General features: G+C 41.7%; 1 protein-coding gene across 1 annotated transcript in view; it reads right to left on the bottom strand.

Moving 5' to 3' along the window:
- Positions 1–14,934, bottom strand: part of LOC119734423 (probable ATP-dependent RNA helicase DDX47) — a 37,152-nt gene extending 22,218 nt beyond the window's left edge. Inside the window, exons 1-8 of the mRNA XM_038207923.1 lie at positions 14,813–14,934; positions 11,306–11,399; positions 9,722–9,910; positions 9,178–9,249; positions 6,501–6,571; positions 5,997–6,116; positions 4,371–4,487; positions 2,125–2,271 (exon numbers count right to left, since the gene is read on the bottom strand). Coding sequence (XP_038063851.1) covers positions 2,125–2,271; positions 4,371–4,487; positions 5,997–6,116; positions 6,501–6,571; positions 9,178–9,249; positions 9,722–9,910; positions 11,306–11,399; positions 14,813–14,911 — 909 coding nt within the window. The 5' untranslated portion in view covers positions 14,912–14,934. The remainder of the gene's footprint in view (positions 1–2,124; positions 2,272–4,370; positions 4,488–5,996; positions 6,117–6,500; positions 6,572–9,177; positions 9,250–9,721; positions 9,911–11,305; positions 11,400–14,812) is intronic.
- Positions 14,935–16,080: the final 1,146 nt, after the last annotated feature.

The raw sequence follows: 16,080 nt of genomic DNA, 5'->3' as shown, positions 1-16,080 counted from the left end.
GAAAGATTGCAATGAGTGCGTTCGATAACTTCCCCCAGCTCACATGTGCCTGGCTCCTCAAGTGATGACAGACATGCGCAGTGGAGCTAAATAAACGAACGGTTTCGGGTAAAGTTTTGTGCAAGAGCTGGAAAGTTGCACTTTGATATGACACAGGCTGCGCATCCGAATCAACTGTCTAGAGCTAGATCTAGGTCCACGCCCATTGAAAATACGCGGGGACGCGCTGACAATAGACGAAGCCGTAGCTCTGGAAGCCCGTTTCGGACACGGCCGGCCTAAGGCACCCGCCAGACGTCACGTTGGCAGCCATGTCGATTGCATGGCCTTATGGGATACTTTAGTAACTGGCTCGGTGAGTCGGTTACTTGGGCGAAAATATTACAGTTTTTGCACTGGCTTCAAAGTTATGATGTGATTAGGGTTATGTACGACCAGGGACAGACATTTTGTGACAAATGTCCAGTCTGTTCGTACGTATAAATCCTGATTATAAAATATCAAATAATTCTTCACATTGACTCTGAGTTTTCTAGGTTTTGACTTGATAGCATTCCTCCAGGGTACATCTTCTTAAATAAGTCCACATTACGGGATCATTAAATTTTATGCTTACTTTGTGACTTTATCTCAAATGTCTGTCCTTCGTTACATACGTAACACTTTTTAAAACAATATCCACCATATTTCCTAAAATACAAAACCAGTTATATCATTTGCAGGTGAGGATATTTGTTTAAAGCTTGCAATGTTTACAGCAAAAATTGAGAGACCAAGATCGTAGTTTTATCATCAAAACTTAAAGGTCTTCTCAAATGTCACACTTTTGGGCCCATTTGTGTAGAATTGCCCACATACATGTACTTGTGATGGACTTGTGATAGACTTGCAATGACTTGTGATGGACTTGTGATGGACTTGTGATAGACTTGTGATAGACTTGTGATGGACTTGTGATAGACTTGCAATGACTTGTGATGGACTTGTGATGGACTTGCAATGACTTGTGATGGACTTGTGATGGACTTGTGAGGACTTGTGATGGACTTGCGATGGACTTGTGATGGACTTGTGAGGACTTGTGATAGACTTGCGATGGACTTGTGACGGACTTGTGATGGACTTGTGATGGACTGGTGATAGACTTGCGATGGACTTGTGATGGACTTGTGGTGGACTTGCAATGACTTGTGATGGACTTGTGATGGACTTGTGAGGACTTGTGATGGACTTGTGATGGACTTGTGATGACTTGTGATGGACTTGTGATGGACTTGTGATGGACTTGCAATGACTTGTGGTGGACTTGTGATGGACTTGTGATAGACTTGTGATAGCCTAGTGATGGACTTGTGACAGACTTGTGATGGACTTGTGATGGACTTGTGATGGACTTGTGAGGACTTGTGACAGACTTGTGATGAACTTGTGATGGACTCGTGATGGACTTGTGATGGACTTGTGATGGACTTGCAATGACTTGTGATGGACTTGTGATGGACTTGTGATAGACTTGTGATGGACTTGTGATGGACTTGTGATGGACTTGTGATGGACTTGTGATAGACTTGCAATGACTTGTGGTGGACTTGTGATGGACTTGTGATGGACTTGTGATAGACTTGTGATGGACTTGTGATGGACTTGTGATGGACTTGTGATGGACTTGTGAGGACTTGTGACAGACTTGTGATGAACTTGTGATGGACTTGTGATGGACTTGTGATGGACTTGTGATGGACTTGTGATAGACTTGCAATGACTTGTGATGGACTTGTGGTGGACTTGTGATGGCCTTGTGATGGACTTGTGATAGACTTGCAATGACTTGTGATGGACTTGTGGTGGACTTGTGATGGCCTTGTGATGGACTTGTGATTGATTGGCAATGATTTGTGATTGACATGTGATTGGCTGGCAATTGACTTGTGATGGTCTTAAGACACACCGTTGGAAAAGGCCTTTTTTCGATAATTTCTTCAAAATGACAGCTTGCCAGAAAGAGTAATTACACAGGCAGTTAGGTCCCTTTCTATCTTTCAACTAAGTATGTTTTTCAACAATAATTACTTATTGGATAGCTGCAAATGATGGACTCTGGCTTTAAGTTATGATTCAACATACCTGTGACATTTGCCCGTGCAATGGAATGGCCGTCATGCCCAGGTTGCGCAACATGAGCGCCACTCGCTGTGTGTTGTTGCATGTGCTGCAGAACACCATGAAGTTGTTGCCAGCCAACTCATTCAAGATGTACACTAAGTAGCAGTCCTAAAAATAAAAGAAACAATCCAAAAAAAAATGACAGGTATCTGGATGAAAATCAACGACACTTGTGTTTCACTGTGAAACAGAACATTTCAAGTAATTTGACAATCTATTCTAAAACAAGGCACTTCCTGGCTTTAAAAAAAATACATAAAAATTTAACTGTTAGGCCAAAAAAAAATTAAGTAGGACTCTGGTCAGCGCGCGCGTCGATTTTAATCATGCGCGTCGATCTTTTTTTTTCCAAAATGTTCCGCGGTAGCTCCAACAGCGCCCTCTATTTCCGCACCTCCTCAATTTTTTTTTACCAAAGAGCACCAAGGAATGGGAAATTGCACCAAGGCAAATGATCAAAAGCACCAAGGCAAATTATGGAGGACACCAATGTACATGAGGACACCAAAAAAGCAAAATATTACCCACCTTGTCTGTACAATCCAAGCTTGAAGAAAAAAAAAAAAGCAAAAAAAAAAAAAAGCCGCGTGGCCGCGTCAATTCCGGAACTTTGGTCTGACCAGAGACCGAATATTTTTTTTTTTGGCCTTACTCTACTCTTTACACCAGAGATGAAACTGGCATATGAAGAAAAAATCGGAAATAGGCTGAACAAAAATATATGTCCGAAATCTGGGCCGCGCTGCAGCTACACATGTACATGTAGGTATGTACAATACACTTCATGCCCAATTTCCTGACATCGCCTCCTGTTTTATTTTAGATCTAAATGAAAATTTACGTTGAGAACATTTTGCATTGTTCTCACAAAAATAAAATTCCTGAATTACGGTTAGAGTAAAAGACTCATCAACAAAGAACTAACAAAGAATTTCACTTCTTACTTGAGAAAGTCGAGGAAAAAAGTCAGAAAGACAAGAGGGCACCATTCATGATGCCACTCAATCATGTCCATGTTTGCTAAACTCGGGCAGCATCGGTTTTTTTCTTCAAACAACTGTCAATGAAGTGTATCACTTATGCTCTCTTCGCCATCCTCAAGATATTCATCAGGATTTTTAAAGCATTGCATTTTGTACAACTAAATCTGAAACGTCAGAAAATCACACAACATGTTGGAGTTCTTCCATTGGATTGTTCGTGTAGCTAACCATACCCGGCCAGCAATATCACACACGCACCACACTCTGTTTTTACCGTGTGACGCAGTGATTTTTTTTCCATGTCACAGGTCAATGTTTAGCCTTTTATCCAGCCTGAAAAGACTCCAATCAGTGTTGGCCTAGGTGTTTCTACCGCAGACACACTCCATTTACGACTGGTGAAAGAGATTAAAACTATGCTCGCGATAATTTTCATGTGCCACGGACTTACTCAAGTTGCGGACCTACGCACTATCAGACTTTCGTGAAATGTGTCTATAAGTGAACCATTGCGTAAGGTTTCGTGAAATCGGCTGCAGGTCGCAGCTTTTGTCGTCTTCAGTTTTGATAAGACTGTCTTTTACGGGTACCAGGGTACCCATGTTTTACTTCAATAGGGTGCCCAGTTCCCATACTATCGGTTATGTGTGCTTTCCAACTCATGCGGTGGCTGACCCGAGTGAGCTCCGAGAATGACGTCAGAGCTCATTGAACGGCACAGGGCTGACCCCTGTCGACCCGGGTGAGCTAAATGAACGCACCCAAAATGCGTTACAAGTCGCCAGAGGTACTTTTGAGGAATTGGCCTTTTTTGACACATTCTTACACAATTGAAAACAACACTAGCAACAATCAATATTTTCACCAGCATTGGGACTTTATTGATACATCACAAGGAATCACAAATTATCTGTGTCTGACTGTAAGTGAAAAACCTAAAAAGTGAAAATTGTCCTTAACCCCATGCGCTCGGGAAGCGGTCATGGCCGCGGCCGCTAATCCTCATTGGAATGCAGTTGCCAGCTGTGGTATGCCGTGGCACACGGCTAGTGGGTAGTTCCACAGCTGCTGCTTTTGTGCAGTCCCGCTACCACACAAAGGCTGTGCAGTCATGCGGGCCACTTGCTCTATGTGTGGAGGAATGTCCCCATTATAACCCGTGCTTAAGGGGTTAAGACTCATTTCGTGGGATCCGTTCACAATTGATTGATTTAACTGGCTTACCTTGTACTTGGCTGGTATGAAGACATAAAACTGCTGCAGTTTCTCCACCGTGTCATACTTGCTGGATACCTCCACCTTGACTGGCTCTTTCAATGATGCCCGTTGAAGTTTGGCAACCTGGGGAAAACGCAGGTCATAAGGTACATATGATCATTTGTCATTTGTGCATTTTTTTTTCATTCAAAATTACAAAACTGCTCAGTCTTTGGAAGGGTGGATAACAACTAACCTGAAGAATTTAAAGGTAGAGTATATTATTTGTCATTTTTGCATTTTTTTTTCCTTCGTTTGAAGCAACAAAAGTGCTCAAAATCTAAAGAAGGGTGCTTAACAACTAACCTGATGAAGTTTTAGCTCAGTGAATGCTGTATATTCCGAGAAAACAATATTCTAGGATCTTGATTTCAAATCGAAAGTTGCCGAGTCATGTTTTGAATTGCGCCCGAAATCAGACATGTTCTCATTCAGTCGATTGCAGCTATGCAATGTCACGGACTGAACCGACAAATAATGGTAACTGCGCGCGCCTGTGCGTCGTGTTAACGCTTGTGCGCGCACCCATTCAAGCCTTCGCCGAATTAAAATCAAACTACTAACGGAAATTTCCACAAATGCATCGCTTGACGCATCTTTGGAAATTGCCTTCTTTTATTGTTTTCTCCAAAATGACAGCATGCCAGAACGAATAATTTCACAGGGAGTTTGGTGCCATTACTATCTTTAAACAAAGTTATTTAACAATAATTTTGTCAGTCACTTTTTGGATAGCTGCAAATGATCTACATGTACTCTACCTTTAAGCTTAATTGATTATAACATTTTGAGAAAACAGCGAATGAGGGCGCTATTTTTTTAGTATATTGAAACCACATTCCATGATTGTTTTCTTCCAAATTCGGTGCTAACCTGGGCCCAATTTCACGGCGCTGCTAAGCACAAAAATTTGCTCAGCACAAAAAAAAGTCTGGTTTATAAAAGCAGGTTACCAGCCAAAACTCCATGTGATTTTCACGCTAAAGCATACAACAGCTCAATGCTAATCACGAGCAATATACATCACGTGGAGTTTTGGCTGGTGACCTGCTTTTATAAGCCATACTTTTTTGTGCCAAGCAAATTGTTTGTGCTTAGCAGCACCGTGAAATTGGTCCCTGATCTTCACTTTGAGCAACTGATCTTGACTTGAATGTAGAACATTTAAGCAATGAAAAGGCATTTCATGTGCACTGAATTGAGTATTTCAAAGAAACATGTGAGAATGGTTTTCAAATAGACAACCATGTTGGTGCTCAAAGAAACATGTTAAGAAATCACCAAAAATGGGCAAGGATCAGCTCAATTGATTTAACACCGTATTCTAATATTTGCAGTCTCAAACTCCACACTGTACACATTTGTTATTGAAAATCTGATTTTAAAACCATGACTATAGACCATTATCATGATGTGGCCATCTTGATTTTTTTCCCATTCAAATCAACATAACCAAAGCGAGGCTGGAAGGAAAAATAGTGTGGTTCCTTTCTGCACAAAAAACATTATCATTCCGTACTGTTATTGGATACGGGGAACATGACTGAAATGATAGCAGCATGAAAAAGGTCTATTGGCCTAGTTTTGCAGTACCTTTTTAGTCATAGTTGCAGAGTAGAGATACGTGTGCCTCTCCTTGGGAATGACTTTCAGGATCTTATCGAGCTCGGCTTCAAAATCCATATTCAAGATGCGATCAGCCTCATCCATTACCTGCAAAAAAACAAAAAAACAAACTTCTCAACATTTCGTTGTGTCCGTGCAACAAGGTCGTATCTCCTAAAATGGCGTGCGACGTCATGTACGTGAAATGCGAGTTTTGAGTATCAAAAGGTCGTATCTCGCTTAAAATAACCCGGATGTACACACAAAGTCAAAGGACGTTGCGATATGCGAGATACAACCATGTTGCACGGAGCGTATTCGCGCAAGATACAACTTTTTTGCAGAATCGAAAACGACCTAGTTGCACTGATGCGACGATTTCATCTTCTACACTATTCACAAACAGGATTTGGGCTCGAAGTAAACTTGGTAAGACAAGAGTGGTATGCTCTCACAGTTCTAAGTTCCGAAGAACACTGAAATCGAACTCACCAAGTATTTTAAAGCTCGAAGGCTGAAACCTTTGGTGTTTTCCAAGTGATCAACAAGACGGCCCGGGGTAGCTAAGGAAGAAACCAACAAAATAAAGCAAAACTTCATGACAACATCAATTATCCTCGAATATGTTAATCATCCACTCACATGCATGGCTGGAAAGTTAAGTCTACGTGCTATCCATGCGCTTTTGTTCCACGGGTATACACAGTCCTTCCGATTTGAGGCGTGCCATCGCACCCCCATGCCATCGCACGCCTAGTAAAAGCTTCCCAAGAATTGGGAATAATCGCATGCCTGAATCCCTCTGCACCGCACACCTCGGCATACATTTACAATTTTAATATAAAATTTGGTAGGAAATGGGCAATAAATAACTCCTTACCCCTTTCTGTGAGCTCTTGAAATGGTTTTACCAAGATGAATATTATAAAAAAAAATACCAGATTGTTCAGTGCCAGCTTCCAACACAGAATCACACGCCTAGAAAAATTACACGCCTAGAAAAATCACACGCCTAGAAAAATCACACGCCTAGAAAAATCACACGCCTAGAAAAATCACACGCCTAGAAAAATCCAGGTGTGCCCTTTTCCACACGCCTGTGATATTCCAATCGGAAGGACTGTGTATCCGCTCCGTTCACAAGTACCCCCTCACCGGCAAAGGAAGTACAGTTGGGGGTGCGCGGCCACTGCGTGTACATAGAACAAATCCCCTGGTGTACGCGCGTCACACACAAGGAATGGTGCGCGTCTACCAGCGAAACGTACCGCCCATGGGACGTCGTTGCTAGGTAAAAGGGCGCCCTCTTTTGGTAGCGCATGGAGCTCATACACTTGGATTAACCTTTCAGTGCATTCACTGTTACAGCATTAAAACAACAACGAAACCACCTCAATGGTGTCTGCTGAATGCCAACGGTCCATGTAAGATTCAAATGAGGTACATGTACTAGAAAATCTGAGTTACCATTTTAGGGCCCCTCTCAATTCAATACACACACACTTAAAGTACGGGGTGAGTAAAAAAAAAAAACACGAAACCCAAATGTCAGGACCATTGTTTTAGTGAAGTTCTGCAAGTAGCACTTTGAAAATCTAGGATATAAAAGCCCAATTCATAAGCTTGCTTTCAGTACAAGAATCATTCAAATCACTCATGTAATTTTCAAGTTATACAATTTCAAACACAACCACCATTGAAAAAATCTGTCCACAGATCACAAAAAGGTAAGTGTTCTTTCAGCAAACAAAAACAAATCACACGGGGATGTGTGTGAATTGTTTTCGTTTTGCTGAAATAACCACACACCTTCTTTTGTTATCCGTGGACAGAACTTTAAAACGGCGGTTGTGTTTAAAATTCCGTAACTTGAAAAGTACTTGAGTGATTTCAATGATTCTTGTACTAAAAGAAAGCTTGTGAATTGGGCTTTCATATCCTAGATTTAGAGAGTGCTACATGCAGAACTTCACGAAAACAACAGTCCCGACATTTGGGTTTCATATTTTTTTTAACGCACCCCGTACAATTACACTTGAACAACAGAAAAGTAAAGACACAGGTAATTAGGGCCCGTGTCAATTTTAATCCGGCAAGATTTTTTGACAAGTTGCGGACATGTAAGTTGCAGGATTCTGAACAACTTCCCCTGCAATCTTCCCGCAATGAAGTCATCAGTATCGGTGAGTCAAGCAGTTGCAAGTGAAAATATCTCGGAACATGTTCGGGACAAATGCAGAGCTTCTTCCGGACGAAGCGACTGATTTTATCCAGAAGTTGTCCCTGCTATTTTAATTGAGACCGGCCCCTAACATCTCTAACAGAGTAAAAAGAGCAATATACATTTTGTAAACCCTGGTATTTTGCGTAAACTTTCACACTGCCCAGGATAACTGTTTGTTTTCAATGCAAAAGAGCCGAAGACGCAAAAGGCCCAAAATCCTTGTTTTATTGTCTCAAAAAGAATAGTACCCACTGAACTTAAGCTTAAATTTATTTTCTTTACACCTATAGGATTTGGAGTGCTATTGATGACCGTATCAGTTGAAAAGGAAAAATAAGAAATGCAGGTGATTTCATTGGCCTTTAAAGGGAATGTACATCATTGGCTTTTGCTGTAATTTTCAGAAATGAACTATTTGAGGGGTTAGTATAATTGATCAAATATTGTTACACTGACATTTTTAAAGTTTTGTGTTAGAAAAAGTTTGAAAAACCAAGAAAAACAAAAATGTTCAAGTAGTCTGGTTCCCTGACTCCACAAAAGATAAAATGGCTCAATTTATAGATGACGGAAAATTGTAAGGCAAGGGAACCAGTCTAGCTGGCCTGCACCCGTTCATGAACATGTAACCAATAGCAAACAAAATTTGGACTGAAAAATGGTTAATTTGGAGCAGTAGTTGAAAAATAGTTAGGTTTTTCCAACGCTGGTCGGCCGACCACCGTTGGAAATGTATACAAAAATACCATTTTCTTGAAAATGACTTCACATCAGGTGCCATAATTTTACAAGATGCTTGAGACTGTCATTTACCAACATTCTAGTGAGGTATTTCGTAAAAACTTGGTAGTTTTATTTTTCGATGTTTGCAAATGTTGTATATTCCCTTTAATTGTAATGTTTTATTTCAAAGGTACATGAAAATGAAGTGAAGTTCGGACCTACCTACTATGACATGTGGCTTCTTGGCCAGTTGTAGAGCTTGCGTCATCATGTCAATGCCTCCAATAACCACAGCTGCAATCAGTCCAAAAAAACAATTTAGTTTTAAAGGTAGAGTATATCATTTGTCATTTGTGCATTTTGTTTGCTTGAAGCAACAAAAGTGCTAAAAATCTAAAGACGGGTGCTTAACCCCATGCGTACGGGAAGCGGTCATTGCCGCGGCCGCTAATCCTCATTGGAATGCAGTTGCCAGCTGTGGTATGCCGTGGCACACGGCTAGTGGGTAGTTCCACAGCTGCTGCTTTTGTGCAGTCCCGCTACCACACAAAGGCTGTGCAGTCATGCGGGCCACTTGCTCTATGTGTGGAGGAATGTCCCCATTACACCCCGTCCTTAAGGGGTTAACAACTAACCTGATGAAGTCTTAGCTTTGTGAATGCCGTACATTCTGAGAAAACAATATTCTAAGATCTCGGTTTCAACTCCAAAGTTGCAGTGTCATGTTTTGAATTGCGCCCCAAATCATTTTTGGTCCTTATCGTACCGCAAGTGACACCTATGCCGGATCCCAGCGCTTCAAACTGCTCCGATATCTGGAAGGCGAGTTCCCGCGTTGGCGTGAGCACTAAGGCAAAGAGTCTCTGGGGTCTCTCCAGCAAGGCTTGCAGGATTGGGATGGCGAAGGCCCCGGTCTTACCGGAACCTGTCTCCGCCAAGCCAATGATATCACGCCCTGTAATTTCAAACAATAATAATAATACATGTAATAGTGGATATTTACAAAGCGCACGTATCCACCAGGACTGGTGCTCAAGGCGCTACATCATTATTACCCCTGCTCATTGGGCACATCATGAAACATTCCAAATACCATCTCAGCTCCCTGGGGAGTACACAGCTCGATGCAGCCTGTTAGCGGCAAGGAAGCTAATTCAATCACAATACCCATCTCTGCCCTCACAGGTACCCATTTACTCCTGGGTGGAGAGAAGCAATGAGTGACAATGTGCCTTGCCCAAGGGCACACGCACCAAACAGAAAATCTATTACATCAAGTCGTGGTGATCAAAAACTGCGTAGGCAACTTAGCAGAAAAATTTACACCCTGCAAATAAACTATGAAAGGGCACAGATACTTTTTCAATTTTGTTTTCTGTTTGCAAAGGGCTAGCTACTATATCTGGGTCATTCTATGAGTTGAGCGTCCAAAGTGGGACACTTTTTTTTCTCTCTGTGTTGCCTTGTTACTTTGTAATTTAATAAATAATAATAATACTAATAATTATTAATGCTTTATTTATTATTAATTTGACAATTCAAGTATCATTAAGAATGACTTCAATTTATTTTTTTTGTATTCGGTAGGTAGTTAGCTATTCACAATCACTCTTTGACTGTATTAACACAACCTTCCAAAATCCTCAAAAATCCTCTCTGCAAAATGTGTCCAGGTCTAAGGCCTGAACCTTGTGTTGTTTTTGCTCAGCCGTGCATAAATATAGGCTTAGATTATACTTGGAATCCTCCGCACTGCTCCAGGATGTCACTGGCTCAGCCTCAAAGTATTCCCAGTGATTGCTGGAGGATTTTGCAGGATGGAGGCAGTGGTCGCCCCTCCATGGCCGACTTCAAGAAATAACGGATGATTTTAAAGGATTGAAGCTGTGTGCTATTTTTTACTTGGAGGCAGTTGGAGGATATCGCAGGATTGAGGTTGCATCCCAGCAAAAATGCCTAGGTACTACTTGGTTCTTGGTTGGTGGTCCTCCGAAATATTCCACCCAGGGAATTTAAACCGGAGGTGTGGCACCAGGGTTTATAAGGTGCTGCGGCCACTGCCAGAAACACTGGGACAAACCCCTTCTCTTAGCGACAAGTGTTACTGGGTTCTTTAACGTGCATTACACAACACACGGGACCTACGGCTTTACGTCTCATCCGAAGGACGAAGCAATAGTGGTAAAGTGCCTTGCTCAAGAACACAAGCCCCCTGTTCCCACGGCCACCATTAGACCACAGTACCCCACAGGGAGTCAGGGTCAAGGAGTGTATCAGATCTATAAGCTCACAGCTGAGAAAAATAACAGGGACAGGGAAGAAACCTTTTTAAAACTATAATGAAACCAACCTTTCAGACTGAGTGGAAGAGACTCTCGCTGTATTTTGGTTGGGGTCTTCCATTTCAGACGTTCACATGCTTCACACAGCACATCTACTACGCCCTGCAAAGAAAACAGGTGTCAAAACATTAGCACCAACATATATATCCTTGTCATGTGTGCGAATCCACTGCCTTGTTGCGAGTTGGTCATTATGACTGTGTGTGCGCATGCATCGATGTTAGATACTTTCTCTGATATTCGTCTCTCAGAGATCACCATATCCAAAACAATTTCCCCCTTCGTATACTGCACTGACTGCACTCCATTGTATCCTTTGACTTACTTCATCGAGATTCGAACCTCGGACTCTTACTTGAAACACGAGACTCTTAACCGCTAGGCCGCGCACGACCGCTGTTGCAATAACGACCGCTGTTGCAATAATCAATCTTTGAACGTGTTTGAAGTAGCCATTGAAATAAACTAAATATTCATGAGAAATAAATATTCATAATGACGTATTGCACTATCATTGGCCGGCTCATGCGACGTCATGGTTGTCGATGTCATGCGTCATGCGTACCGCTGTCTGTCAGCCACACTTCAATCAGTTTTGACCGGCTGCTTCAACTTCGTTCCGCACGACGTGTGCATACAAAATGGGCTCTAAAAACACATTTTGCCTAATTTTTTTTGCATTAACACAGCTTCCTGGATTCCTCTTGGGTGAAATCACAAGGTGAGGTGAAAATTGATGTGTTTAGCGGCAGGTAAAGTCGTGGCCCAGTATGGAATTTTTCCCACAGTGTCATTTAGAGTTGTATTGGTATTGGTATTTATTTTCCAATGAATTTGTGGACTTTTTTGGTGTTTTTTTACTACATTTTTCAAAAATAAAAAATAATAAAAAAATCCAGGCGGCCTCCAAAAAGGAAGCGGGCGGGGACGAGAAACTTGTTTTTTTTTACTTCGCCTAAAGCTGAAATTTCACACCCCTGATAATGATATGAAGAAAAAAGTGGCGTCAGGTTTTCCCAACTTTTCTCTTCATATATCATATCAATGAAGGTCAGTCATTGTGTTGCAACGAAATTGGGAATCCGCCGAAACTATAGTATATAATAACCACCCCAATCGTCAAATTTGTAAGTTTCGTTACCGTATTTATTTGGTAGTGGATATTTTGCCGGAGGTAACGCCAGCAAACTAACGTTTACTAATGGTTTGCCGGCGGCAATCCATATCAACAGAGGGCGCTGTACTCTTTAAGATAGAGCTGAATTATAACATGTATTAAATTCCAACCAAAGTTGTGTAGCACAGTCGGTGCAGTGGTTAAGCAATGGCTCTCGGGATGTCCCGAGTTCGAATCCTGATCCCCGCCAGAATTTTAAGGTTTTTTTTTCCCATCCCCAAATAAATAAGAATATTCTTCTTTTATTATTTTAACATGTCTCAAACATTTTATTGCAGAGTATTACTTTTTCTTTTTCAGATTTGTGGCTCTGGAGGATTTTTTTTTAAAGGGAAATAAAGTCCGAAATTATAAAATGGTCTGATTCCCATCTTGTGAATACAAAAATACAATGATAATATTGGCATGGAGCCAGACTAAAATGTTTAAGTGCAAAAAAACAGTAACTGCGCATGTTCAGTGCATATCCGGCAAACTAACATTTACTGAAGGTTTGCTGTCTCCAGCAAAATATCCACTGCCTATTTATTTATCATGTGCTTAGTTACAGGCTTAGGTTGCAACATTTTTTTCAAAAGTGGCGTCAGGTTGCAACATTTTTTTCCGTACCTTTTTTCTTTGTTGGTGTTTTGAAGAAATGGTAATCCTTACTTTTAGGACCCCGTTCCTATATAGGAAGGGAAAGACTCACCAAAACAGTTGACTAAATGACACTCAAAATTGACATTCTGACATTCCTTGATACATCTGAACAATTGGCAATGACATCTTCTTGAATATCAGCACGTTTATTTTTGTGGAAAGAGGGCAGGGCTTTGATTTATGAGGGAAATTAAGGGGTAAAAGATGACGATGACAACCAGAAAACAGACTCAAAAACCAAGATGGCAAACGTGAAAGCTTGATGCAATGAAAGCTCGATGCTGATTGGCTGATAAAAAATAATCATCTAATTAATTTTTTTTAGCAGCCAATCAGCATCGGGCTTTCATTAGGTAGGGCTTTCACGCGTGTGAGAACTACAACATGCATGTCTGACTGCAAAACAAGGTAGGAAAGTCGAATTTTCTTTGAAAGTGCTTTCAAAATTACAACTAACATGAGTTTATATGAAGCAAAAAGACTGCTTTAGCCTGCAAAAGTCACTTTGGTACTGGACAGTCATCTGCAAAAGTCAGTTTTGAACAGAACTTGTAAAAAATAGAGCTTAGGTTAGAGGTGTCCTAAAGATAAGGATTACCAAAGAAATAAACAATGCTGTGGGGTAAGTCGTGGAGCAACTATAGAATGCAGGGCCACGCCGGAGCAAGGTTTTTTAATTTGCCTGGAGGCGTGGATGGATAGGAGTAATAGATATGCAAACCTGCAAAAAGTGCTAAGTACAGCGAATGCACTTGTCTTCTAAGCTTCTCATGAAGGATCGGAAGGGAGGGCGTGCTTGTAAACGTGTTGGGGGCACGGTACGGATCGGAGTGGCGGAGGCGCGGAGTCTGGGAGTCGCAGAGTCTAGTTGCGGAGACGCGGGGCACTGGAGTGGCGGAGGCGCAGAGTCGCGGAGTCGCAGAGACGCGCGCCGATAGAGGGCGCAATTCTCGGGGGAATTTTTTTGAGAACGAAGCATCCGTATCCATTTTAAATGGGCTCGCAAATTAGGAAGGGAGGAGGGCAACGGGGCACTGTCTGGAGTGGCGGAGGCGCGGAGTCTGGGAGTCGCAGAGTCTAGTCGCGGAGACGCAGGGCACTGGAGTGGCGGAGGCGCGGAGTCGCGGAGTCGCAGAGACTCGCGCCGATAGAGGGCGCGATTGTCGGGGGAATTTTTTTGAGAACGAAGCATCCGTATCCATTTTAAATGGGCTCGCAAATTAGGAAGGGAGGAGGGCGACGGGGCACTGTCTGGAGTGGCGGAGGCGCGGAGTCTGGGAGTCGCAGAGTCTAGTCGCGGAGACGCGGGGCACTGGAGTGGCGGAGGCGCGGAGTCGCGGAGTCACAGAGACGCGCACCGATAGAGGGCGCAATTCTCGGAGATATCGACTGAGCTGCGGCTCCACGACTCCACGATCGATTTTCGGAGGTAGGTCGACTGCGGCTCCACGCCTCCACGCAGCCGTACGGAGGCGTGGATGTAGAGTAAAGTGGCCCTGCATTCTATAGTTTTACCTAAGTCGTCTATGGGGCCGGCTCCGCTACTCGCTAGGGGTACGGTACGGCTCTAGTACTAGTGCGTGGCAACTTCGAATGTCCGGAAACTAGGCCACACGATACTTCATGACAACTTGAAGTATAATCATTATTAATAACAAAACTTTTTATAGCAAAGACAGAATAACGTTTTCCTTACTAGTGATGCAAAGGTGCTCTCTTCTTCAGTTTCTGTGTGGTCCTCCTCGTCAACTTTCGTTTCACTCGTTTCACTCGTTTTACTCTTGGGGGCTGCCATTTTGGATTTTAATATTGCGCAAGAAACGGCGTGGATTTTCCAACAGAGGGCGCGCTACACAAATAGCGGTCACTACTGTAAAAAAATTCAAAGCCAATCACGATCTGCCAGGGTTCTGATTGAACAAAAATAAAGCCATTCTTTGTGGAGATGATAACTCACGAAAAAAAATTGCAAAAAACATATTGCGCTGAATCGAAATTACGCCCACTGTTTAGTCATGATATATGACACGACAGGTTTAGAAATTGACGGCAAAAAAAACCATATTAATCTCGAAAATCCAAATTCAAGTCTCCTTTAATTGAACAAAAATAAAAATAAAACACTCTTTGTGGAGACGATAACTCTCGAAAAGACACTGCATTGAATTGAAATTTCGTCCAATGATTGGTCGTGTTATAATATGACAGGTTCAAATATTGATGGCAACTGTTGAAGAATAAATTTAATATGATTTTTAAAAAATACTGATGCTAATCACGAAAATTTCAATCCGAATTCAAGTCACTTTAAACTGAACAAAAATAAAACACTCTTTGTGGAGACGATATACTCTCGAAAAACACATTGCATTGAGTTGAAATTTCGTCCAATGATTGGTCGTGTTATATAGCACGATAGCTTTAAAAAAAAACAATAGCACAATAACTGTTAAAAAAAACCCAAATTAATACAACAAAAACAAAAACTATAAAGGCAATCAATTTTGCTAACAGCAATTTCTTCCAAAAGAGGGCGCGCTTCACAAATAGTGGTCACCACCGTGAAAACGTTTGTCAACGCGGATCGCGATCAGTGCAATGTGTTTTTTCGTGAGCTGTCCCCATAAAAGTATGTTTATTTTTGTTCAGTTATTGGACCCAATTTTAATTCAATGTAATTTGGTTTTCTTGAGTTATCATCTCCACAAAGAGTGCTTTATTCATGTTCAATTAAAAAGTGACTTGAAGTTGAATTCAGATTGAATTTTCCGCGATTTGTACACTGTATTTCTTTAAATCATATTAAATTTATTCTTCAATTGTTCTCGTCGATCTCGAACAATTATTGGACGAAATTTCAATTCAGTGCAATGTGTTTTTCTTGAGTTATCATCTCCACAAACTGTGTGCTATTTTTGTTCACTTTAATGCCGACTTCGTTTGGGCAGATCGTGATCCGCGTTG

Source organism: Patiria miniata, unplaced genomic scaffold, assembly GCF_015706575.1.
Source record: "Patiria miniata isolate m_02_andy unplaced genomic scaffold, ASM1570657v1 HiC_scaffold_27, whole genome shotgun sequence".
In the NCBI taxonomy this organism is placed as follows: Eukaryota; Metazoa; Echinodermata; class Asteroidea; order Valvatida; family Asterinidae; genus Patiria; species Patiria miniata.
Note: the sequence above shows the minus strand (reverse complement) of the source record. Positions and strands in the feature narration are given on the sequence as shown.